Source organism: Pipistrellus hanaki, assembly GCF_964339955.1.
Source record: "Pipistrellus hanaki genome assembly, chromosome: 5".
In the NCBI taxonomy this organism is placed as follows: domain Eukaryota; kingdom Metazoa; phylum Chordata; class Mammalia; order Chiroptera; family Vespertilionidae; genus Pipistrellus; species Pipistrellus hanaki.
In genome coordinates, this window is record NC_140507.1 from 30,509,081 (window position 1) to 30,532,876 (window position 23,796).

Consider the following 23,796-nt stretch of genomic DNA (forward strand, 5'->3'; position numbering starts at 1 on the left):
CACAGCAGGATTCACTCATCAGGGTGCTTGGTCCTGAGAATAGTAGTAAATAAGACAGTGGATCCTGCTTTAGCATAACCTACTGAAAAACCCTGGTACTTGAACAACCAGAGTGCTAACGAGAGCGGACTGTGGGAGCATGGTGTCTGGTGGCAGAGAAATGGGATGACCCTTGCCATGGCTTAAGGCCAGGCAGCACTCCTTGGATGGGCCTCATCTTTGTGCAACTTTGAGCTCATCTCTAGTAACCACTAGAGTGGACCATGTTGGAAGAAATGATCTCTGATCTATAACTCTGGAAAAGCCACTTCTCTTCCCCAGCCTTATCTGAAAAAATGGAGATCATAGAAATTACTACCAGAGCTATGGCAAGGATTAAGATGGAGGGCCAAGCACATGCTTAATAAGCCTTAACCTCTTCTTTTCCTTAAATGTAGCCTAGTCTCTCTCATTCCGATTTGCACAAATCTGTGAGGCTTAAAGAAATCAAATTATAAAGTGGAAAAATCATAGTGTGGTTATCACTTTTTAAAACTGTTTTTGTTGATTTTGAAGAGGGGAAAGGAGAGAGAAGTATCAGTTGGCTGCCACCTGCACACCCCCTACTGGAGCTCGAATCCACAACCTGAGCTTGTGCCCTGACTGGTAATCGAACCTGATGACCTCACGGTGCACAGGATGGCACTCAGCCAACTGAGCCACACCAGCCAGGGCTGATTATTCACTTTTAAAATGCATTTTCCTTGGGTTTTTCATGATGGATTCTTTTTTCTCTAAAAGATATAATGTCTCAATAAATTAATAATATCCATCAGGAATATATCTATTGCATACAGCAAGCTTAAGTTGTGTACTGACTAATAAACTTCTCCACCCCATCCCCATCAGTTTATTTTTGAAGACTTCTCTAGTTAACCAAAATCAAATTTTCTAATACCATTTTGTATGTGTTTTTCATTATTTCACTTTAAGCAACTTCTTTTTCTTCTCGTCTTTATGACTTCCATCGCTATCTTACCTATAAAATTAAATAAGATTTTATAATTTTATCCTGGTATTGGATATTTTATCCTGGTATTTTATAATTTTATCCTGGTATTTTTCTGGTATTGGAATCCAGTTTTTTGCATCACAGCACTCCTGTGGTGTAGGTAAAATGGTCCACTCTGAGCTTTCAAACAGGAGCTCGCACCAGGTATAAGCTACGAGATATTGGCTTCTTCATATTTATATATAGTCTTCCCCTAGACGGGGTGAGGGTCAAGTGATATCTTAGGAAGATACATAGTGTAATATTACATTCAAATAATGACTAAAAGGATCTTTTCTGTGAAAGACAAAAATCTCAATACCTTGTGAGAAGCACAAGGTCAGTTTAGGGAGCTCAGTTAATAGTGATACCCTTTCATGTTATCCAGAAAATTGCTTTTGGAATCCTTGCAGTCTGTGGCCCACCTGATAAATCCTCTACCTTTGCAGAGGAAAGATTTCCCTGAACTTTTCCAGGATCCAGTTGGATCTGTGGCTTACCTATTCCACAGGCATTGGGAGGAATGACACTATCACCACCCTGATGCTTTGCTATCTGTAGTAGTAAATGACCATGAAAATACACTGTTGTATCTGAAATGAGGTTTGTATTACCCCGTATGTCAAATAACAGTGTTTACCAGCTGTCCAGCTCTAAATTCTCTGCTGGGTACTCATGTCTGAAAGGAGATTGTCAACTTCTAGGTCGGAGTTCTGTCATCTGGTCATTCTTGATCAGTTTAGGGACACCTTTTGGTTCTGTAGGAATAAAAGTAAACACAAATCTTTTTTAAAAATATATATTTTTATTGAGTTCAGAAAGGAAGGGAGAGGTAGAAACATCGATGATGAGAGAATCATTGATCCGCTGCCTCCTGCCCGCCTCCCACTGGGGACCAAGCTTGCAACTGGGCATGCGCCCTTGACCAGAATTGAACCTGGGACCCTTCAGTCCACTGGCTAACGCTCTACCTACTAAGCCAAACCAGCTAGGGCTAAAGTCAAATCTTAAGAGGCAAATGTTTTAGAAATTAAGCAGAATTGTGTTCATAATGGATATTGTTTCATTCAACAAATAGAGTGCACACTAAAAAAGTTCTTTGTGCCCTAGTTGGTTTGGCTCAGTTAATAGAGTGTTGGCCTGTGGACTGAAGGGTCCCAGTTTTGATTCCCAGTCAGGGCACATGCCCAGGTTGCAGGCTCGATCCCCAGTGGGAGTTGTGCAGGAGGCAGCTAATCAATGATTCTCATCATTGATGTTTCTGTCTCTTGCTCTCTTCCTCTCTTTTCCTCTGGCCAATAAAAATATAGTAAGAAAAATTAAAATTCTCTGCTGTCATGGACACACACACAAATTCTTTGGTGGAGAAACAGAATCTCATGTGGCTCACTTTTCATTAAAATAGAGAGCAAGTGATAATGCCTGTTTATTTTTTATTTAAGTGAAAAGCAAAAAAAGTTTGTCCCTTCAAAGTCCTGACTCCCAGGGCTAGGATGGCAGTATTGGCTGCCCTCTTTTGGTTTGGGCTTTCGCACAACGCCAGCTGTAAGGGCAGAGTCCTTTGTATGTGTTCCTGTGACGTGGAGGTGGGCTTGAAGCCTGGCCTTTGGATAAGAGGACCAGCTGAGGAGTTGGGGTAACCATCTGAACAGATGCCCTTGGAAATCACAGTAAAAATTGAAACTATTAAGTTCCCATTTGATGGAGTTAATTATCTGTTTTAGATCATGTGAACCAGAGCTTCTTTCCAATGGTGCTGTCAGAAAAGGATGCCTCTTTAAAATATAACGCTAGTACTAGTTATAGCCCAAGCCCCATCTTTCCTTCTCTGCCTAGGAAAAGTAGGTTAATGAACCAAAAATATCCTTGACTATGGCCCTCCAACCTATTTGCTTGACAGGAAGATGCAGTTATGGGCCTAAGGCAAGTCTTGGTACTCCCCTGGTTTAGTGGAGGGTAGTAAGGTCAACCTTGAACTGTGTGGGCCGAAAGTCTTTGCTTTGATGTGAATGCTAACACCAAAATCTCATCCTCTAGGGCTGCATTTTCCTTTCCCTTTGACTTTTTTTTATTAAGAATACTTTACTGAACCTCATAGGTATGAATTAGGAGATGCTTCCGAAGTTATTTCACTTCAGGGTAGCGATCGGCAAAGTGGGGCTGATCCTTTAACCTTTATTGGAGGGTTCAGTGGAAAAACTAATGTCTGTGAAAGCACCTAGCACTTAGTGAACTCTCACTTAATTCCTGCCCTGTTTTACCTTTGAGGCCAACCTGGGAATATATGAAATGTCTCAACTAACTTACATATACATGAAATGAAAAAATGAGCACCCACAATTACCCCATCAGACCAGGTTCCATACCCAGGGCTACAGAAGGGCATGCTTTTTCTATTCAAATTGTGGAGCTGTCAACTGGCCCATGCTCTACCCCTGGCCCCGGTCAGAGCTGCTGGTCCAACCTGGTATGCCCAGCCACAGGTCACAGGACCATGCTGCATGTGCGCTGCCAGGGGTTTCTAAGGCGTCATCCTGTCTTGGGTGCCACGGTCACACTGTGAATTGCATGCCAGAGGGCTCTGGGCCATCACAGGAAGTTGCACACCAGACAAACTATGCACACGCCCCTGCCCACCATGAGAATTTGGACAACTGAGGGACCCGAGCCAGGGGAGAAAGAGGTACAACTCAGCAGACAATAAAAGTGTGCAACTCAAGGCAGACCCAGCGTTTGGTCTAGCAAGTGCCAGATCACTGCACCACTAGGGGCTTCAACCCCTTGGGTCCCAAGCAGGGAGCCCAGGGCCAGAAAGAGACAGCAAAAAATGTGGAGACAAACCCCATTTAGGGAAACCCCCAAAGGAAAGGAGGAATCGCCCGTTAGAAAAGAAACTAAATAAGAGGCAAGCAATATGTCAGCGAATTCAGAGTAAGGGTCCTATACCTCCTAAACCGGCTGGATGAGAAAATGGCCAACACATGTAAGAACCAAGGGGAAATTAAGTGATCCATATCACTCATGGTTTATGAGTGTATGGTTGAGGATATTGACTATGAGCAGCAAGAAGGGGAAAAGTACAGACGACCTCAATTAAGGGGCCATGGCTGGAAATGCTGATTAGAAAATCTGGTTTGCCGTGTTGAGGTTTAAGGATCTTTGAGACAATTTTTAAAAAGGAGTAGACTGTTCCCTAGCTATAATGCTGTCTATATTTTGCTTGGTAGTTGTTCATTAAATGCCACATGAGTGAAATCATATGGTTTCTTGTCTGTTGGTGGTGTTGGGGTGTGGTGTAGAGGTGAAGTAAAAAAAGAAAGAAAAAAAGAGAGAGAGAACTCATGGATATGGACAACAGTGTGGTGATTTTGGAAGTCTGAGGGTTTGGGTGGAGAAGGAAGAGGCCATAGAACACATGTGTCAAACACAAGGCCCGCGGGCCAAATCCAGCCCGCCAGGCCTTGCAATGTGGCCCACACCGCGCTGTCATCACTGCACTCCGCTGTCAGTTTATGACATTGTCAGTTTATGACTGTTCAGTAAACCATTCGGCCCGCAATTTAGGCTGGATTTTAGATTTTGGCCCCTTCTCTGATTGAGTTCGACACCCCTACCATAGAGGATACATGTTGATGGAAAGAAAAAAGTCAGGTAGAAAAAAGAAAATGGAAAAAGAAAAATGTGAACCTGGATGATGAACCTATGGGAAGGTCAATATATTTTCTAACTTCTTTTATTCCTGTTAGTTTCTATAATAAAAGGTAATAAAAAATAAAAAAGCTGTAGTGATGGTGTAGAGAAATTACTGAAAGAATGGCATATTTCTGTATTCTTTTTGAAAGGATAGTGGAAAACTGTCAATTCCTTCAACATATCTTTGCTCTGTTTTATATACTAGAATAACTGGTAAGTCACCTTTCCCCTTATTTGACAACAGCTGTTTTCCCTAACTACGTGGGAATTGAAGAGGGCACATCTTGGCACAAGGACCCAATCCTATGCACAACTTCATTTACCTTTAACAACTTCATTGGCTTTTCTATTAACATACATAATCCCCACAACAGATTTCTTTGGGACTTTGCATTGCTGAATGCAATATAAAAGAATTGTAATAACCACCACCAAGATCTAAAAACTTGGTTTCTGCTCTTGAAACATGGAAGAATTCGGAGATCAAAATACCTTAGATGTAACTAAATTGTGCAATAAGCCTGAGTTCTTTCTTAAAAAGAGTACTAAATTAATAAACTTAGGTGCCTTATTCATTAAGCACAAAAGATATTACTAAATAAGGTACCTTTGATAACTTTTTCCTCCTACTACCTTCACCTATATTAATAATTTTTAGATCAATTCTAGAAGTTAATCATATTAATGGAACTTATGTTTTGGGGGATGTAATAGGAAGGAAACAAATTTTGATCTATTGATAAATTATAGTCCTTTATAGCACAGAACTGAAAATATCCCTGTATCAAGACTTTATACTAGAAAAAGAGGTAGAAAATGGTGGTCAGGAAAACCTTTGCATTGGACAGTCCGATACCAGTCGGTACATACCTCTAAATCAACCATCAACAAAAGTTTTTTCATAAATTGGGTTGGAATATTTAAATTCAAATCCCAACTCTATCACTAGCTAGTTGGTTGATCTAGAGCTAGTCACTTAATCTCTTTGTACCTAGTTTGCTAGTCTTTGATACTTACACCTTAGGATTACTGACTCGGAGATGCAATGTATGTCCGAGTTCTTAAAATAGCATCTTGTAAAGTGTTATGTATTGTTAAAGAGGAATTTCATCACAAATGTATTTAAATTTAACATGAATCCACCTTCATACCTAAACAAATAATTCTAGCCTCCTGCCATACCATTTATAAAATTTGTGTTTAGTTTAAAAGTAATTTTTTTTTAATATGACATAACCGTGTAAATTGAAGGTTTACATCTGATTCTCAACCAAAGAAATAGAAATCTGGCCTTTCTAGCAGTGACAACTTCCCCATGACAACATCCCTCTAAAAGGAAAAAACAGGAAAAATGCCTGGTACGGAGCCCAATTCCCACTTCATGGATGTGAAATGCCCAGGATGCTATAAAATCACCACCATCTTTAGCCATGCACAAACAGTAGTTAGCTGCTACACTGTCCTCGTTAGCGTAAGCTGCTTCCTAAGTTGAAAGAAAAAACTAGGAGTAATTCAGAGACCGTTCCCAAGAATTTTCTCCAATGGAAATGTAGACTAGGTGTGAGTTGTATGCACTGAATTTAGGAGTCAGAGTTGACTCCTTGCCAAGTAAGATATAATTTCTATATAAGGCTAACATGCAAAGTGTCCACTAGAGAGTTAGATCACTCGCTATGACATGCGCTGACCACCAAGGGGTGGCGCAAAACAAAGGAAGGCCCTGGCCTGCAACCTGAAGGAAGGCCCAAGCGGGCAGCAGGAAGGCCTTGATCAGCCCTGATTGCTAGCCATGCCTAGATACCCTACCCATGCACGTATTTTCTTCAAGAATTTCCCTTATAATTTTCTATCGATACTTGAAATGTTTCAGTTTAAAATAGGGAAAGGAAAACAGGTTAAAGATAAAAATAGATTTCAAAGCATTATCTAAACAACATGTTAAGTGAGATGGAAGACTCTCATTGCTACTGTGTGTTTATCAGAGTCACCTCCCTCACTGGAATAAATGTTTATTGAAAGTCTAATTTTCGAGCTGAATATAAAAGCATCCCACATTTAAAATGACCAAAAAGTATCTTAAAATAAAGTACCTTTCCCCCCTTTTTGGCCATTAATTCCAGTGAGTGAACTCTCCCTTGTATCAAAATACTTTATAAAACCATACACTTACCCCCAAATTTGCCACTAATTACTTTAAAAGAAACAATCAGCACTTATCCTTCCAGTGTTAAACTTTGTTTACTAAAAGCTATAGATATTGCCATCTTATAGTCTTCTAATAGAAAAAAAGCTCTGAGCTTACTAAACTGGTAGGAATATGACAAGAAAACTCTTGGGATTATTGAAATGGCCGTTTTAACTACTAGAAAGACTACACAAGTGGTTCAACAGCATTTACTTGTATATTTTTCATTTTCTATCCTACCTGAAAGCATAGGATGGCTTTGTATTAGCTTTCTACAATACCATGTTTTAAATGCATCCAGTAAACTAGATGCAGTACAACTTTTATATAATTTAGGAGATTAAAAAATGTTTGTCTTGCTAGTCCACTGCAACTAATTTTTATTCATTGCTAATAGTGGGGATATGGATGTTTGGTAAATGTTTATGGTTTTACTTTCTTTATTATCAAGTCTTTTAAAGTGCTATCAAGCAGCAAGTAAGTTGCACCAGCTCTCTGCTCATTAAAGGTAAAGGTGCTAATTCCTCGTGGTAGAGGTGCAAATTGTGCAATCACAAGAGGTACAGTTTAACAGTAAGTAGAGCATGAAAAAACAGTAACAAGTGGCCTAAGTACAGAGTTGGACAGAACAAACCAATTTATAATTGCTCAATTGAAACCAATACAGTGCATTCAAAATAAAGTTTGAGATAAGTGTTTAGAATCAAATTTGAAGAATTTCTTGATAAAATATAAATCTGTTCTTTTGAAATTGGAAATGAAACTATCAATTGATGGAGAGCTAGAGACTTATTAACCCCTCCTACATAGATAAGGAAATAAGTGACAAAGTCTCTTGAAGTTATGTATTTTAACAGCTTTACATGTAATATTCATATATAAAAAACTTTAAGTGCTTTTCTCCAATTTAAAAATCTAAAGAATTCAAAAATAAGGCATTCAATATTTGAAAAAAGTACAGATTTACAAAATGTGTATATTCTGTCATGAAAACTCCACACCAACATTATACACTTGGAAAAAAATACAAACAGGATATATTACAAATTTATGTAAGCAATAACTTAGTTCACACCATGCAATAAAAAGTACATTAATCAAGATACACAAGCTTTTATAGGTTCTAAACTGAAGGACTTTTCTTCTTCTGCAGAATCCTTAAAACCGGTGGCACTTAAAATTTGTTAGCCTTTCTACTGAGAGGTAAGTTATACACAACAATGATGAAAAAGATTAACAGACCAGTTGTCTATTATGAATCATTCCAGCTTTGTTCAACAATGGCTGAAACTCTTTTCTCATATTCCCGTTTGTTTTCCTGATAAAGTTGTGCTGCCTGGCTATTAGCTGGACTGTTTGGATTGGGTTCATCCAGCAGAGACTAGAAGGAAAGAGAAAAACAAAATTGCAGAGTTGTTCTTTGCATTAACGGGTCAGATATGGAGCACAAAAGTTATATAAAATGGCAGAAATTAGTATGTCTTATATATTTTTACGTCTAAATACTTTTCAGATATGGCTTAATAAATACAGTGAGAAGATACCTACTGCTAGAGAAAAGCTTCTAAAATAGATCACTCTCAATGCCTTAAGACCTTTGGAATAAACTGGAAAAGAATATCTTCTTCAGCCTACTAACATTAAATAGGAAGCAAGTAGTTTGATTTGGTTAATATACAACACCTATAAATAGCTTAGCAACAAACCTTTTCCAACATTAAGCTCTATTATTGTAGTTATTTGGCAAATGTCTCACTATAAGTTAGTTAATCTTGTTTCCTTTAATCAATAAAACATATCTAGCTAGCAGCAAAAGGATGAAATAGGAAGGTTAAAAACAATGTTTATAAGATGACCCCAATGCCGAAGCCGGTTTGGTTCAGTGGTAGTGTCGGTCTGCGGACTGAAAGGTCCCAGGTTTGATTCCGGTCAAGGGCATGTACCTTGGTTGAGGGCACATCCCCGGTGGGGGGTGTGCAGGAGGCGGCTGGTCAATGTTTCTCTCTCATCGACATTTCTAGCTCTCTCTCTCCCCTTTCTCTCTGTGAAAAATCAATAAAATATACTAAAAAAAAAAGATGACCCCAATTGAAGCAAAGTTTTAAAATGTCACAAACCAAAACATTACTTCTGCTCCTCTCAAATTCACATAACTAAAACATAGCTCTCCCCCACTCCAGGAAACTATAATTCAAGGTCCACTGCCAGAGTGCTTTGGCAAATAGTTACGATACTTTCTTTTACACACACACACACACTGATTGGCCAGATTATTAGAACGCATAATAATCTGGCCACTCAGTGTATATCCTATATAATAAAAGGCTAATATGCAAATTGTCCCCTTGACCAGCAGGCAGGCTGGTCAAACACCCATATCCCCTCCCCCTGGCCAGGCTAACCAGACCCCACCCATGCACAAATTCATGCACCAGGCCTGTGGTCAGATATCCCCTTCACAATCCAGGACTGCTGGCTCCTAACCACTCACCTGCCTGCCTTCCTGATTGCCCCTAACCATTCTGCCTGCCGGCCTCATTGCCCCTAACTGCCTCCGCCTCAGCCCCCGCCACTGTGGCTTTGTCCAGAAGGATATCTGGAAGATGCCCTGTCTAATTAGCATATTACCCTTTTTCAGTATTGATAATTTCTTAGATAGGGCAGTATTCTCAATTCCCAGCACTTGGCAGTTTTTTGAGGTCCCTATGGTGTTTTTTTGTTTTTTTTCAGCAATCATCTTTTTATTTTATTTAATATATTTTATTGACTCTTTTTTACAGAGAGGAAGGGAGAAAGATAGAGAGTTAGAAACACTGATGAGAAACATCAATGAGTTGCCTCCTGCACACCCCTTATTGGGAATGTGCCCGCAACCAAGGTACATGCCCCTGACCGAAATCAAACCTGAAACCCTTCAGTCTGCAGGCCGACGCCCTATCCACTGAGTCAAACCAGCCAGGGCAGCAATCATCTTTTATCTTTCCCCGAGATATTTTTATTCTTCTCCACAATCTCTGGCTATACTTCATGGACACAAGTAATACTTGGCCTGTGAAAACATTAACTTACACATAAACAGGAAAATAATTGTGGATTTGATCTAATGTGGTCTCAAATGAAAAAACAGACCAGTCATCTGAAAATCATAGGCTTTTCGTCTGAGCTTTGCCACCTCAGTGTTGGGAAAGTTAGTTTGCTCACTTGGTCTTTAGATTATGGGTAAAAGAGCTGATTGGATACCACAGAGTCTTGAAAAATTATGATGCATCTTAATATACACTTACCTGAATTGAGGTTAAAATAGAAGATACATCATATGTTGGACTCCATCGATTCTGAAGGATATCTAAACATATGCTACCATCAGCATACACTGCAAAGACAACACTAAAACTGGTTACATATTAACTTTGTCATATCTATTAAGAGAAATCTTTACCACAAATAGAATGCTTGGCCCAGACAGAAGTTTTGAATATTAAGCAATAACTAAACTCCATTCTCACAGGAAAACCAGTCCTAAGTAAGGTCTCTTTATTTTGTACCTTCTCATGAGGAGGCTGGGTGGGAGTTAAAACTTTTCAACACTCCATACAGCAAATCTGTTTAAATTCCCTATTTCTAAATATTCTTAAATTAAGCTTTGGGGGTGGGGAGAGTATTTATTTAAAAAATATATTTTATTGATTTCAAAGAGGAAGGGAGAGAGAGAGAAAAACATCAATGATGAGCGAGAATCATTGATCAGCTACCTCCGGCACACCCCACTCACACTGGGAATTGAGTCCATAGCCCAGGCATGTGCCCAGACCAGTAATTGAACCTGGGACCCATCCTTCAGTCCAAAGGCTGACACTCTAGCCACTGAGCCACACCGGCTAGGGCAAGTTTATTTTTTAACACAGCAATTTCACTCCAAGAAATTACTCTAAAAGAAATAATCATGAACATACAAAGTTTTATTTATAGATGTTCACTATAATACTCTTTATAAGAGTGAAAAATTGGAGACTACCTTGTGGCCCATAAAGAGGGGACCTGCTAAATGCTACATTCATATAACCATTACCACACTAGTCAACAGAAATTATACACATCTGCCCTATGTTAACTAATGTAGAAAGACATCCACAATACGTATATTACCTTAATACCGTAATTTTCCAGTTATTTATACAGGATAACATAATTCCATTTATAGTAAAAAAATTATAAATATCTTAATTTGAGGTATATAGTTGCAAAAACATTTGTAAGATTCAATGTCAAAATGAAACTTAAATATCTGTAGATAAAAGGATTATGAAAGATCTTATTTTTCCTGTTCTCGTATTTTTTGAATTGTTTTTGCAATGAGTATACATTCCTTTTATAATTAAAAAATAACAGTAATTAACAAGTTTTAGAAGTCTTTAGAGAAAGCCCGATCACTTTATATAAAAACAACAATGCAGCTTTCTTTGGGGGGGCGGGGAGAGGGAGGAAGACGGGCAAAGTATTCTTAAATGCCCCACAGGGCTCTGTCCTCGCTTCTATCCTTCTTATCCATTACTATCCATGTGCTAGGTACTTCCAACTGTTAGCTTTAGACCAGATTCTAAAACTCAGCTTAAAAACAAGTCCATTTACTTACTCTAAATCCAAAGCAACATCACATTTAGGAAACCCAGAGCAAGTATTATCACACCTCTGTAAATCCCATTGAAGTATAAAATGATTTATCATCATCACACCTTTGTAAATCCCATGGAAGTTTAAATGATTAAGTTTTGAACTAGTAACTATTTTTGAGAAGTAATCAAAAAGTGAACAAGAAACCTAGGGACTGATGAATAAATAAAGTGTACTATATCCATACAATGGAATATCATTCACCATAAAAGAAAATGAAGCCCTAGCTGGTTTGGCTCAGTGGATCGAGCATCGTCCTGCAGACTGAAAGGTCCTGGGTTCACTTCCCAGTCAGGGCACATGCCTAGGTTTCAGGCTCAATCCCCAGTAAGAGGCATTGCAGGAGGCAGCCGATCAATGATCCTCTCTCATCATTGGTGCTTCTATCTCTTTCTCCCTCTCCCTTCTCTTTGAAAAGCAATAAAAATATATTTTAAAAAGTAGAAAATGAATTATGTGTTACAACATAGACGAAACCCAAAAACTAGCTTGCTTTGAAGTAAGTCACAAAGAACCAATTATATTACATGATTCAATTTATGTAAAATCTCCAGAATAGGTAAATCTATAGAAACAAAAAATAAGTCTGTGGATTGCTAACAGGCATGGGATTTTTTGGGAAGAGTCATAAAAAAAAGTTCTAAAATTGGCCCAGCCACATGGCTCAGTGGTTGAGCACTGACCTATGAACCAGGAGATCATGGTTCGATTCCCGCTCAAGGGCACATGCCTGGGTTGCAGTCTCCATTCCCAGTAGGGGGCATGCAGGCGGCAGTTAATCAATGATTCTCTCTCATCAATGATGTTTCTCTCTCTCCCTCTCCTTTCCTCTCTGAAATCAATAAAAAGTATTAAAACAAACACTAAACTGTATATTTTAAATGGGTGAAGAGCATGGTATATGAATTATATTTCAATAAAAATGTTAATAAAGTAAAGCAGGAAGTTAACAATAAAAAAGTACTGATCGCAGAAAAAAGGGAAATGATGCTATTAATATTAAATGATCAAAAATAATAGTATAGTTTCCCCATAAGTCTATTAATCCTATATCCATGAACGTATACTCCCTGCATATTCTATAGTCTATTCTACCTTTATTTACAGAGCCCCCTTCTATAATTTGGGTTGATTCAATATAAAGTCTAAGCCAGGATAAAGCAACAGCAGAATAGTAAGCAACTTGGGAATTTCCCCAATATAGAAACAAAAAATAAAATTAAACCTGTTTTAGCTTTAAAAGAAAAAAAACGGCAGCTGGAAGGAAAATGCAGAAGAAATTAAATCTATTATTGGGCAGTCACACTGGTTTCAGATACACAAACATAACACTCCTCTAAGTAGGGAGCTCCACTTGCCTATAGCCCACTCATGCAGTTTGCAGTACTAGACTAGATGCAATCAGAAAGACGTCTGAATATGTGCCTCCTGAAAAGAAGTTAACTGATGGGGAAGATCACATTGAAATGAGCAAAAGGTTACAAAAAGAGAGCTTAAATGTTTTGGAAAATAAGTCTTTCAGACAGTAATTTATAATCATAAAGTCAGGGAAGAACAAATTTAACTACAAAGGGTCCCTCAGCAATCACTTATGAAAAATAATAAACTTCTCAAAGTGAAAATAGGAATGAGAAAAAAATGTAAAAGTGTATTTTAAAAAGCCTTAAAAATACACAAACCTTTGGTCCAGTAATACCACTTCTAAAAACTTATTCTAAAGAAATATTAGGAGTAGTATTTGAGAAGATTTATTTTCAAGAATATAAAAAAATGTTGAAAACCAACAACTGGACACTGATTAGGTAAGTTAAACTCAGAACATTTTGTAGCCACTAAAATTGGTGTGGAAATATTTAATAAGGGAAAATGTTCATAGAATATAAAAAATTAGGTACTTAAACTTTATTCAGAATATACCAATTTTGTAAAAGCATTTATTTATATTTTTAAAAGCTAAATTTTAAGTGACAAATTCTTTTCAACACCTTTCACAGTTCTACAAATAGATATTATTTTAAAATCAGAAGTTATTAAAACAAAAACAAATTTATCTCAAATTTGGAACCTTGGTAAGATTTGTGACTAATACTGATTTGGAAACAACATCTGAAAGTGGGCCCTTAATGTGAGAACTATGGGGTAAGACCTAGAACGAAGAAAACAAGCCTTTTTCCCCTCCCTTTTATCATTTGCAAAGTCAAACAAAATTGCAACTTACCATTTGGATGAAACATTTTGGATAAAAACCTAACAGTTGGTGGTTTATTTGGATATTCTTCAGAAAATTCTATTACTAGTTTGAAAGTACCTAGATAGAAAACAAACCAAAGTAATTATAGTACAGACAAGCATAACTTTTAAATCTCTCCATCAATGAATTTTCAACCCATATTAGTTTTTGCACCACATAAAAATTCATGTGAATTTTGGCTCAGCATATGAAACATACTAATATACTTTATGTCAGACTGGTAACACACAGTAATGGCAAGCATAGGAAACTGACACTTTCACATACTACTGGTGGGAATGATAACTGCTACATTTTAAAAAGGCAGTTTAGTTCTAGCTACTAAGTTTAAAGTGCACATTTGGAGACATTATAGTTTAGAAGAGGGGAGGATGCCCAGAGGACCTTGGAGAGTTGGTGATTACCACCTAACAAAGGACTGACTGGAAACCTGGGAGCTAATGTGCAAGGTCTGTTCTGTCCCATAAGAATCTCTTCACTTAAATATGCCAAGAATCAGTACTGGTCAGCATAAGTGTAACTATCTACTATTGTTGGTTATAGATCAACACAGTATATTTTCGTCAGTCTGTATCAGTATTTTTTGGTCAATAGAAGCATAGGCACTTTTTTAAATTATGCATTTTAACAAAGTGAATCTCTTCATAGTGAACAGAAAAGTTAAGAACTCCAATTCCAAATCCATTTCACAGAAATAACACTACTAGTGGTTTTAAGGGGGTTTTTTTAGACTTTTGTGTTTATTCACTATCCAAAGTCCTTTTATTTTGAGGATACTCACCTTAAAAGTGAGTAATTAGCCAAAACTGGTTTGGCTCAGTGGATAGAGAGCATCAGCCTGCGAACTGAAAGGTCCCAGGTTCGATTTCGGTCAAGGGCATGTATGTTGGTTGCGGGCACATCCCCAGAAAGGGGTGTGCAAGAGGCAGCTGATTGATGTTTCTGACTCTCTATCCCTCTCTCTTCCTCTCTGTGAAAAATCAATAATATATATATAAAAGTGAGGAGAAAGCAGGAAAAGTTCTCCAACTAAAACCCACTGGAAAAACTTATTCCTAACTGAGTCAATGTAAGCTTAAACCATTCCAGGTGTGTCTACAAAGTTCTTTCCCTTATGTTATCAATGCTATTTTTTTAAAATGCCAACTATGACTAAAAAATTAAAATTTAAAAATAATATACTAAAAAATAAAAATTTAAAAAATAATCTAAACAATAAAAACCTTAACCTCAATTCTAAGATCCTGGCTTCAGTTTACTAACCTAAGAGGCATGTATTTAGTAATTATTTTCTTTTTTATCTTCGTCATATTTGATACTCAAATTCTACCTCTTTACAATGTTTTGTTTAGAAATTTGGAATTAGGGAGGCAAAAGATATAAGCAAAATAAAAGGTGGTATCTATTTCCTATTTTGATATATTAATATAGGTACTATGAAAGGTATAGTTAATTAGTGAAGACAACCTTATACATATGTATTTTTAAAGCTTACATTTTAATTCTCTTTAATTACAAAAATGTACTATGTAAAAATTTCAAGCAAACACAAATATGAAACAGCTATTTTTAAGTTCTCCCCCTATTATGGGATCTCTGGAGCCCCCCCAACCCTTTTTTTTTTAATATATATTTTATTCACTTTTTAGAGAGGAAGAGAGAGGGATAGAGTTAGAAACATCAATGAGAGAGAATCATTGATCAGCTGCCTCCTGCACACCCCCTACTGGGGATGTGCCCGCAACCAAGGTACATGCCCTTGACCGGAATCGAACCTGGGACCCTTCAGACCGCAGGCCGATGCTCTACCCACTGACCCAAACCGGTTTCGGCACCCCCCCTTTTTTTTTTATTGACCTTCACTTGAAGTTATTTTTCCAATGAAATTTAGAATGGAAGAGACAATCACATAATTATGTAAAACACTGATGTGAGACAGACATACATCAATTGGTTGGTTGCCTCCCACACTGGCCCTGACCAGACTGGGGATCCAGCCCTGCAACAGAGGTACATGACCTTGACCAAACCCCAGACTGAAAGGGATCCTTCAGTCAGCAGGCTCTATCCACTGAGCTAAACCGGCTAGGTCTCAGGACCCTTTTTAAGCTCTCATTCCACTAAGCTTCAATGTGAAGTCACTAATGTGAAACTGGAAAGAGATGCATACAATAGCATACCATTTTATGGTATCTCCACCAAAAACAAAAAATAATTTCATTTTAAATATTAGCTCTCTAATAAGTTCCCAAAACTTTTAACAATCTGTTCTCACAAATCAGTATAAGCTGCCCCCAGCACACCACTGGCTGTAACTATCAATATGTGTTATATTAGAATTGTAACTCAGAAAAATCTTAATATATATATCATTAAGAACTATAAATTCATTACACATTTACCTAAGTAACATTTAATGAGAAAAAACAAGTATCTTCTCACCAAGTTAGTGAGAAGTGAAGTATTGTTTTACATATTTTGCAAATCTCTTTAACGACTGTCTTAACAGAAGACAGCTGGATTCTCTTTTCTTCTTCTGTATTCAATCTGTTGCAATATGCTGTTTTGGTTGAGGAACATGAAGATCAGGCATCACACAATTATGTAAATGAAAAGGAGTATTTTCATAGCCTTTTCAGATAACTAGGTATTTTTTTATATTACACCAAAGAAATGGTAAGTTTTTAAAGGTTAGTTGCAATGTAGAATCTGAAACCATATCTATAAAGTTTTATATCATTCACATTTGGAAAATATTGGTTCACTGTCCAGTTGCTCTCATTGACCTAACAGCTCACTCAGGTCACTTTTGAGAATATACCTGCCAAATACTCAAACCTAAATAATCAGTTTGTCAGTCATTCTTTCAAGTAAGAATGTTCCATGAAAAAAGCAGGTCGCCAAAACCGGTTTGGCTCAGTGGATTGAGCGTCAGCCTGAGGACTGAGGGGTCCCAGGTTCAATGCCAATCAAGGGCATGTACCTTGGTTGCGGGCACATCCCCAGTAGGAAGTGTGATTCTCTCTCATCGATGTTTCTCTCTATCCCTCTCTCTTCCTCTCTGCAAAAAATCAATAAAATACATTTTAAAAAAAGAAAAAAAAGCAGTAGTTCAAGTTGCAACTTAAGCAATTACGTAAGTGTTTTTCCTCCAGATAGTCATATTTGGTATACAAGTGCTGTATACATACTTACCACTTCATCACACAGATATTAAAAGGATGTATACTCAAGGGTCAGAATTTAATATTAATAATTTCCACTTTTTCACCAAGAGATTAAGTGGCATTTTTTAAAATACAAAAAGTACCCCTTAGTACAGAGGAGAAAGTCTTGTAAACTATGTATCAGTATTTAATTTTAATTTGACCTATTAACAATAGATCAAGTAGAAAATAGTTTTAAGTAGATACATTGGTGTTACAATTTCCTACTTTGTTGTTGATAATCCTCACCCAAGAATATTTTCCCACTGATTCTTAGGGAAAGTGGGAGAGGGAAAGAGAAAAACATGCATGTGAGAGAAACACATCTATTGGTTGCTTCCTGCAAGAGCCCCGACCAGGGCCAAGCCCAGGGAGTCTGCAACCAAGGTATGTGCTTCTGATCGAAATCAAACCCGGGACCCTTCAGTCTGCAGGCCAGCCAAACCAATTAGGGCCTAATTTCCTATTTCTAAGAAACCTCTTAACACTGTAGAAAAAATAAGGAGAATGACTTACCATCTTCAAAGGGTGTCCCTTCTGGTCTGAAAACAAGAAGATTTCTGATTAAAACACGTTTTTCATTCTTTCATTCTGCTTTTTCCTGATTTTTCAAGAGTGGAAAGGATAAACGCAAACAAAAGGAGGGGCTCATCCTGACAATTCGTGGAGTTTTAGTGTTAATTTAGTATCAACTTAGGCCTACATTTTTACCGATGTAGGCATAAAAGGTAACTTTTATTTTCTAAGTTTTCCTTTTAGGGTAGCTTTAAAAAAAACAACACAACAACAACAACAAAAAACACACACACACAAAAAAAAACAAAACATGATTTTAGCACAAAAAGAATTCAGTTCCTAAATACTAACAAGTTATTTTGTAAATATGTGCATTCTTAAGAGAAAAGGTCCTATTTTAATTTAGTAAGATGGAAATCAATACCCTTTAGTTTAATTATGTTACCAAAGCAGCATGTTCTGCTTTTTTAAAAAATCCTCACCCAAGGACACAATGTTCATCAATTTTAGTGAGGAAGGGAAAAAGACACACACACATTAATCAGCTTAACAATAACCCACAACCTTCGGACCAACTGACACACACACATTAATGTGAGAGAGGAACTTTGATTGACGGGGCCTTATAAGAGCCTTAACTGGGGATCAAACCTGAAACCTAGGTATGTACTCTGACTGGGAATCAAACCCAAACCTGTTATGTATTGGATGACGCTCTGACCAGCTCTGCCAGAGCAGGTGTGTTCTATTTTTCAACAGAGCAGTTTCTAGTTCAAAATGGATAGACATAACTAAATTAAGAAAGCCAGTTTCTTTTGCTCAAATCTTTTCCTTGCCTCTATACCCCAATTTCATTTTTCCTAAGCAGCAGCATGAAGTTTACTTGCAAGGCATATTCAGGTCTCAAAGAAACATGTTTACAGCCTGGATTTAAAATAATCACTTTAGAAGGAGAATTGCCTTCTTTTTCCCACTATTTTTTAAGGTAGACCCTTACTTGTAACTAATTCAGAGAAAACTCAGAATTGTTTATGAAAAGATTCCCCTTTAAAATTAAAGTTTTAGCACAAAACTCTAGTTTTTAAAAAAGGGTGAAATAAAAAAAAAAAAAAAAAAAAAGATAAATTCTGGGAAAACCAAAGAAAAGGCATAAGGAAATTTTAAAATAAAAAGCATGTATGCAATATATATGTAGAATGTAAGGCTTCAATCAGCTACAGGCATACTCATTTTATTGCACTTCACAGATATTGCCTTTTTTAAAAAAATACATTTTATTGATTTTTTTTTTTACAGAGAGGAAGAGAGGGATAGAGAGTCAGAAACATTGATGAGAGAGAATCATCAATCAGCTGCCTCTTGCACACCCCCTACTGGGGATGTGCCTGCAACCAAGGTACATGCCCTTGACCGGAATCGAACCTGGAACCTTTCAGTCCGCAGGCCAACGCTCTATCCACTGAGCCAAACCGGTTTAGGCATTGCCTTTTTTATTAATTGAAAGTAAGGACCTCCACCAGCCAAGAAAAAATTTTTTCCTTTATTGTGGTAGTCTGGAACCATACACACAGTATATCTGAGGTATTCCTGTATTTTATATTGGGCTATGAAACATTTTTCATTTAAAATCTTGCCATTGTGTAAGTTCTCAATGATTTTTGTTCTTAGCCTTTTTATGGTTCCAATAGAATACAACTATAAACACTTACTTGGCATATTTTGTATAAAATCATTTATCTCTTCTCCTTTAGTTTCAAATGGTATTTTTATAAGGCAAAACCCAAAGTTATTATAAAATCTTACGTATTTTTAAAAATATATTTTCATTGATTTCAGAGAGGAAGGGAGAGGGAGAGATAGAAACATCAATGATGACAGAGAATCATTGGCTGCCTCCTGCACGCCCCCTAATGGGGCTGAGCCAGCAACCTGCGCATGTGTCCAGACTGGAATCGAACCCGGGACCCTTGAATCCACAGGCTGATGCTCTATCCACTGAGTGAAACAACTAGGGCTATAAAATCTCATGTATTAACACCAAAATGCAAATAAGTTTTATGTAACCGACAAAACTTTTATGGGAATGTTTTTTCTAATTTACCTTGCAGTTTCTGTAAGATCCCCATTTCTCCTCAGTCTCTTTTCCTAGTTGCACGTTTTTAAAAACTCACCCCGCCTATCAGTTTTTTTATCTTTCAACTCACCCAAATATAACTGCATTCCACTGCATGATGTTGTTTTCAGATGGTGCACCACTGACACCCACAGGTGGGTCCTCTTGCAATCTAGAAATCCGTAGCAGTAATTTTAAAAGTTGAACATTTGGGCCACTAAGGCAGCCAAATAAAACACCTATAGACTCTATACTCTGCTTTAAGACACACACAAAACCTATTTCCTTGCTCTTGTGCTGAGCTGGAATAAACCATCTCACAATAAGAAATAAAAAATTGCCCAGGTACATACTTATTAGATACCACTACAAATCACCTAAAATACTTAAGGGCTTGGGAGTATCCCTCTTCAATTACCATCAAGATTAAGATATCTTTCAAGAACTAGTGTGTGTGTGTGTGTGTGTGTGTGTGTGTGTAGATAGATAGATAGATAGAAAGATAGACTGCCCTCAACCAAAACTAAAAAACCTCAAGTGCAAAAATATTTGAACAGAACCATCAATTTTGCTGCTGTAATGCAGACTGTGTGAGTGCTAAGGATGGCTATTTGTGCAGCATGGCCACCAAACCTCCTCCTCCTGAAAACAAAAAAATCCTCAGTGTGACCACTAAAGGACTGAAAACACTTGATTCAATTTCATTAGGAAAGTAGTTTCAGGCAGGAGAGCTACTTTATCCATTTGCTTCAATTAGCAATGGCTTTTAGAGTAATCAAAGATTGTTTGGTTTTCCGTCGATCCTCGTTTTAAAGGCTCTGCACTAACACTAAAACTATCTGAGAACAGGAGACTCAATACAAAACTATCTTCCAACATTTGTCAGTCAAATTCTTGCAACCTGAAGACCCTTGGAAAACTACCAAAGGTAGCCTGTATTCAATTCAGAATAAAGCAGAGAATCACAGCAAATCAGGGTTAACAAGAGGCACGAACTGGAAGTTTTATTATTTGAATTTCACTCATCTGAATTTCAGCTAATTTGAAATTGCTGATTTCAGGCTTTTGAAGACGACTTTTACATGAAACAGGGCATCTCCTTTCAAAGACTCAGTAAAAAAATAAACGCTCTATTCCCTCTCTCTCTCTCTCTCTCTCTCTCTCTCTCTCTCTCTCTCTATATATATATATATATATATATATGCAGTTATTGTCGTGTGGCATACTTTCAAATTAGTCCACATAAAAACAGTTATTTTTAGTCAGCCTCAAGGAATGATGATGCTTGATGCCCACCAAAGGTAACCGGCTAAGTTACAAATAGATTCAATGATAAACTGGTCACAGCCCAAAACAATGGCTTCCAAAGTCTCACCAACGACTTTACAATGGCGAAGTTGAGAGGTCACTTCCTGAGCCGCTGATCTAAGTTTTTATACTATACACATTTCGTCTCAATCAGGGCAAAACAGGACTGCAATGCTAAGTTTTCTATTCCTTTTCCGCCACCATACCTCAAAGTAAAAGGTAAACAACTGAAAGAAAAAAAAAAAGTCACTTCCTCCTCACCACCCCTTCCATCTCCTCACAAAACCCTACTTTACAGCAGGAGGCCCTGGGAGTATCGGGTTAGCGCCGGCCTGAGGAAGGCACTCTTCCAGACCTGGGAGACTATAGATAGGGCTTTCTACCCCAGGCCCCGGAGCGGAGTTCCAGAAGGTCCTGGCAGCCAGAGGTGCCAGCTCGAGTCCCAGGGCTAAGCCAGTTCTCAAGGTCCTTGCAGGCAGGCAGGCGGGCGGGCGGGCGGGCGGGGGAGGGCGGGCTGGGGGGGGGGGGGGAGAGTCAGGTTTCGGAGAATGGGGTTAACCACCTCCGGACCTCGCGGGGCAGACCCACCCTCACTGCAGAAAGGGGGGGGGGGGTGCTTTTCGCCTCCACCCTGCCCCTCCGAGCAGACCGCAGGCCCGAGGAACAAAGCTCATTGGTGGAGTCAGCGAGGAAGCAGCTCCCGCAAGGGTTCCCTTTTGGGGTGGAGAGAAGGGGTGCCGCAGGGTTCAGGGGCGGGGGTAAGGTTTCAACGGCAGGCGACAAGTCAAGCAGCTGGCCCAAGCGGGCAGTGGGGAATCTGAGGTGTCCATAGACTTTTTTTTTTTTTTTTTTTTTTAACATTTGGGGAGGGAAGGGGTGTCGGAGTGAGAAAACAAGAATGAGGGAGTGTGGACGGCTTGGGGGTCGGGGGTCGGGGGCAGAGTGAGAACTGGCTTTCGGTCGCTCCCCGGGGCCCACAGCCGGCCCTCTGAGACTCCCCAGAGGAAGGCGTCCCGGATCCCCGTCCGGTCCGCCGGCCCGCAGCTGTGGGGAGGAGCCGCCGTCCGGGCGGAGGAGGGGAAGGGCCTTACCGCTTGAAATCCCGCATGAGCCTCCTCCGGGCGGGGGTCGACATGCTCCACAGCTGCCCCGCGGTCCGTCTGAAAGAAAAGAGTCCCGCGCGGCCCCCCCACCCCCCGGCACGGCGGCCGAATCACTGCGGGTCACCGCCACGGAGGCTGCACAAACAACCCGCAATGACGTCTCCCTCCGCCGCCTCCGGATCCCTCCGCCCTCCGCCGCTACCACGGCGCGAGGGGAGGGGGGAAGCGGGCGGGCACGCGGGGGAGCTCCTGCGGTGGCTTTTCAGCAAGGCCCTGCCATCTGGGCTCCCTGAGCTAACTGGAAAAGTAGTATTCTCTGGGCTCAGACGAGATAGTGTGGGCCAAGAGGCGACAAAACCGAGACATACCCTGCTGCGTCCCCTCCCGCTAGGTTAGGTCCGGCTGAGGGGGGCGCAGGCGGGGCTGGAGATTTCAGGCGCAGGAGGTGGGATGACGTAAGGTCACGTGACCCGCCGGCGGAGGTTGTCAACAATCCGCCCCTGAGTGGGAGGTGGCGAGGTCTCTGGAACCACGTGCCCCTGTGACGTGATTAGAACTGGTAAAGTGGGAGCTGCGCCGGAGCTGAGTCTCGGCCAGGTATTTGAAGCAGGTGGTTAAACCGAACGGATGGGCAGCATACATCTTTATTCGTTTTCCAGGCATTTGGTCCCGTGAACAGGGAGGGCAATGGGAGTGGAAGAGGTTAGCAATGGCTTCCAATTCAATTAGCAATGGCTTTTAGAGTAATCAAAGATTGTTTGGTTTTCCGTCGATCCTCGTTTTAAAGGCTCTGCACTAAAACTATCAGAACAGGAGACTCAATACAAAACTATCTTCCAACATTTGTCAGTCAAATTCTTGCAACCTGAAGACCCTTGGAAAACTACCAAAGGTAGCCTGTATTCAATTCAGAATAAAGCAGAGAATCACAGCAAATCAGGGTAACAAGTGGCACGAACTGGAAGTTTTATTATTTGAACCCCCTGGAGAAGCAAAGCATGTTTTGCCGAAGTCTCTTTGAAACAAGGCTAAAAAAATAATTTGGAATTAAATTCTCCTTTGGTTGGTTCAAAAGCTTGTCAAATCTAGTACATAAAATGATGGGACCACGATTTTTTTATTTTTATTTTTTTTATTGAAGTATTGAATGCTGAGACCCATACAAAGTGGGGTTTCCAGGGTTGGAAATTATGGGCAAAGGTAAAAGAACGGTGTAGATTCAGATCTGGGGAACGGATCATGGAGGCATGAATGGGGATTTTATATCTAGCCTGGAAAACTCATTTCAGGTCTTCCACTCTAGCTTTTTAGATGCAGATGTACCAGAAATGCTCCCTACAGCTTCAGGCAGGGCTGGGAGAGGGTAGGAGAGCAGCTCAAAGTTATTGACTCTGGTAGAGCACCCTGAACCTTTTCCTATATATTAAAGTAATTCTTCAGCCCAAACCAGAATGAGAGGGTAGGATGCCCCAAACTTAGCATTGCCCCAAACTGCCCATAGTTCAATGGAATCAGAGAGGGTTAACTTTCTCCACTTCCCTGGTATCTCCTGGACAAAAAAGGAGCCACATACTAAAACCAGCAAATTTAGGGGAGGCCTGCATGTCAAGTTTTACAATCTCAGAGATCTGAAGTAGCCATAGAGAAGGGTCTGAAATGAAAACTTCCTAAAAGGGAGCCATGGAAGGTAGTCATGTCCTAGGCCTATTGTCTTTTTGCA

At 39.3% G+C, this 23,796-nt stretch overlaps 1 protein-coding gene and 1 long non-coding RNA gene across 3 annotated transcripts; one reads left to right on the top strand and one right to left on the bottom strand.

The window, feature by feature from the left end:
- Positions 1-1,617: 1,617 nt before the first annotated feature.
- On the bottom strand, positions 1,618-22,482 carry UBE2B (ubiquitin conjugating enzyme E2 B). 2 transcript variants are annotated; one of them, XM_084884766.1, is made up of 7 exons: positions 22,065-22,481; positions 19,757-19,837; positions 17,553-17,578; positions 13,798-13,887; positions 10,193-10,281; positions 8,151-8,289; positions 1,618-1,788 (listed from the first exon to the last, which is right to left on the bottom strand). In XM_084884766.1, the coding sequence occupies exons 1-6, from the start codon at positions 22,106-22,108 to the stop codon at positions 8,161-8,163; spliced, it is 459 nt and encodes a 152-aa protein (XP_084740892.1). In that variant the 5' UTR covers positions 22,109-22,481; the 3' UTR covers positions 1,618-1,788; positions 8,151-8,160. The 2 variants fall into 2 exon arrangements, with proteins under 2 accessions (XP_084740892.1, XP_084740891.1); XM_084884765.1 differs by lacking the exon at positions 1,618-1,788 and having other exon boundaries at positions 7,740-8,289; positions 22,065-22,482.
- On the top strand, positions 1,796-4,808 carry LOC311623063. Its single transcript, XR_014795094.1, has 2 exons — positions 1,796-4,447; positions 4,650-4,808. It is a non-coding gene; the product is annotated as an uncharacterized lncRNA (long non-coding RNA).
- Positions 22,483-23,796: the final 1,314 nt, after the last annotated feature.

Coding starts and splice junctions, on each gene's coding strand:
- UBE2B (XM_084884766.1), bottom strand. CDS start 22,108: ATGTCGACCCCCGCCCGGAGGAGGCTCATGCGGGATTTCAAGCG. Junction 19,838..22,064: donor CTCATGCGGGATTTCAAGCG/GTAAGGCCCTTC, acceptor ACGGATTTCTAG/ATTGCAAGAGGACCCACCTG. Junction 10,282..13,797: donor CAAAATGTTTCATCCAAATG/GTAAGTTGCAAT, acceptor TTGTCTTTGCAG/TGTATGCTGATGGTAGCATA.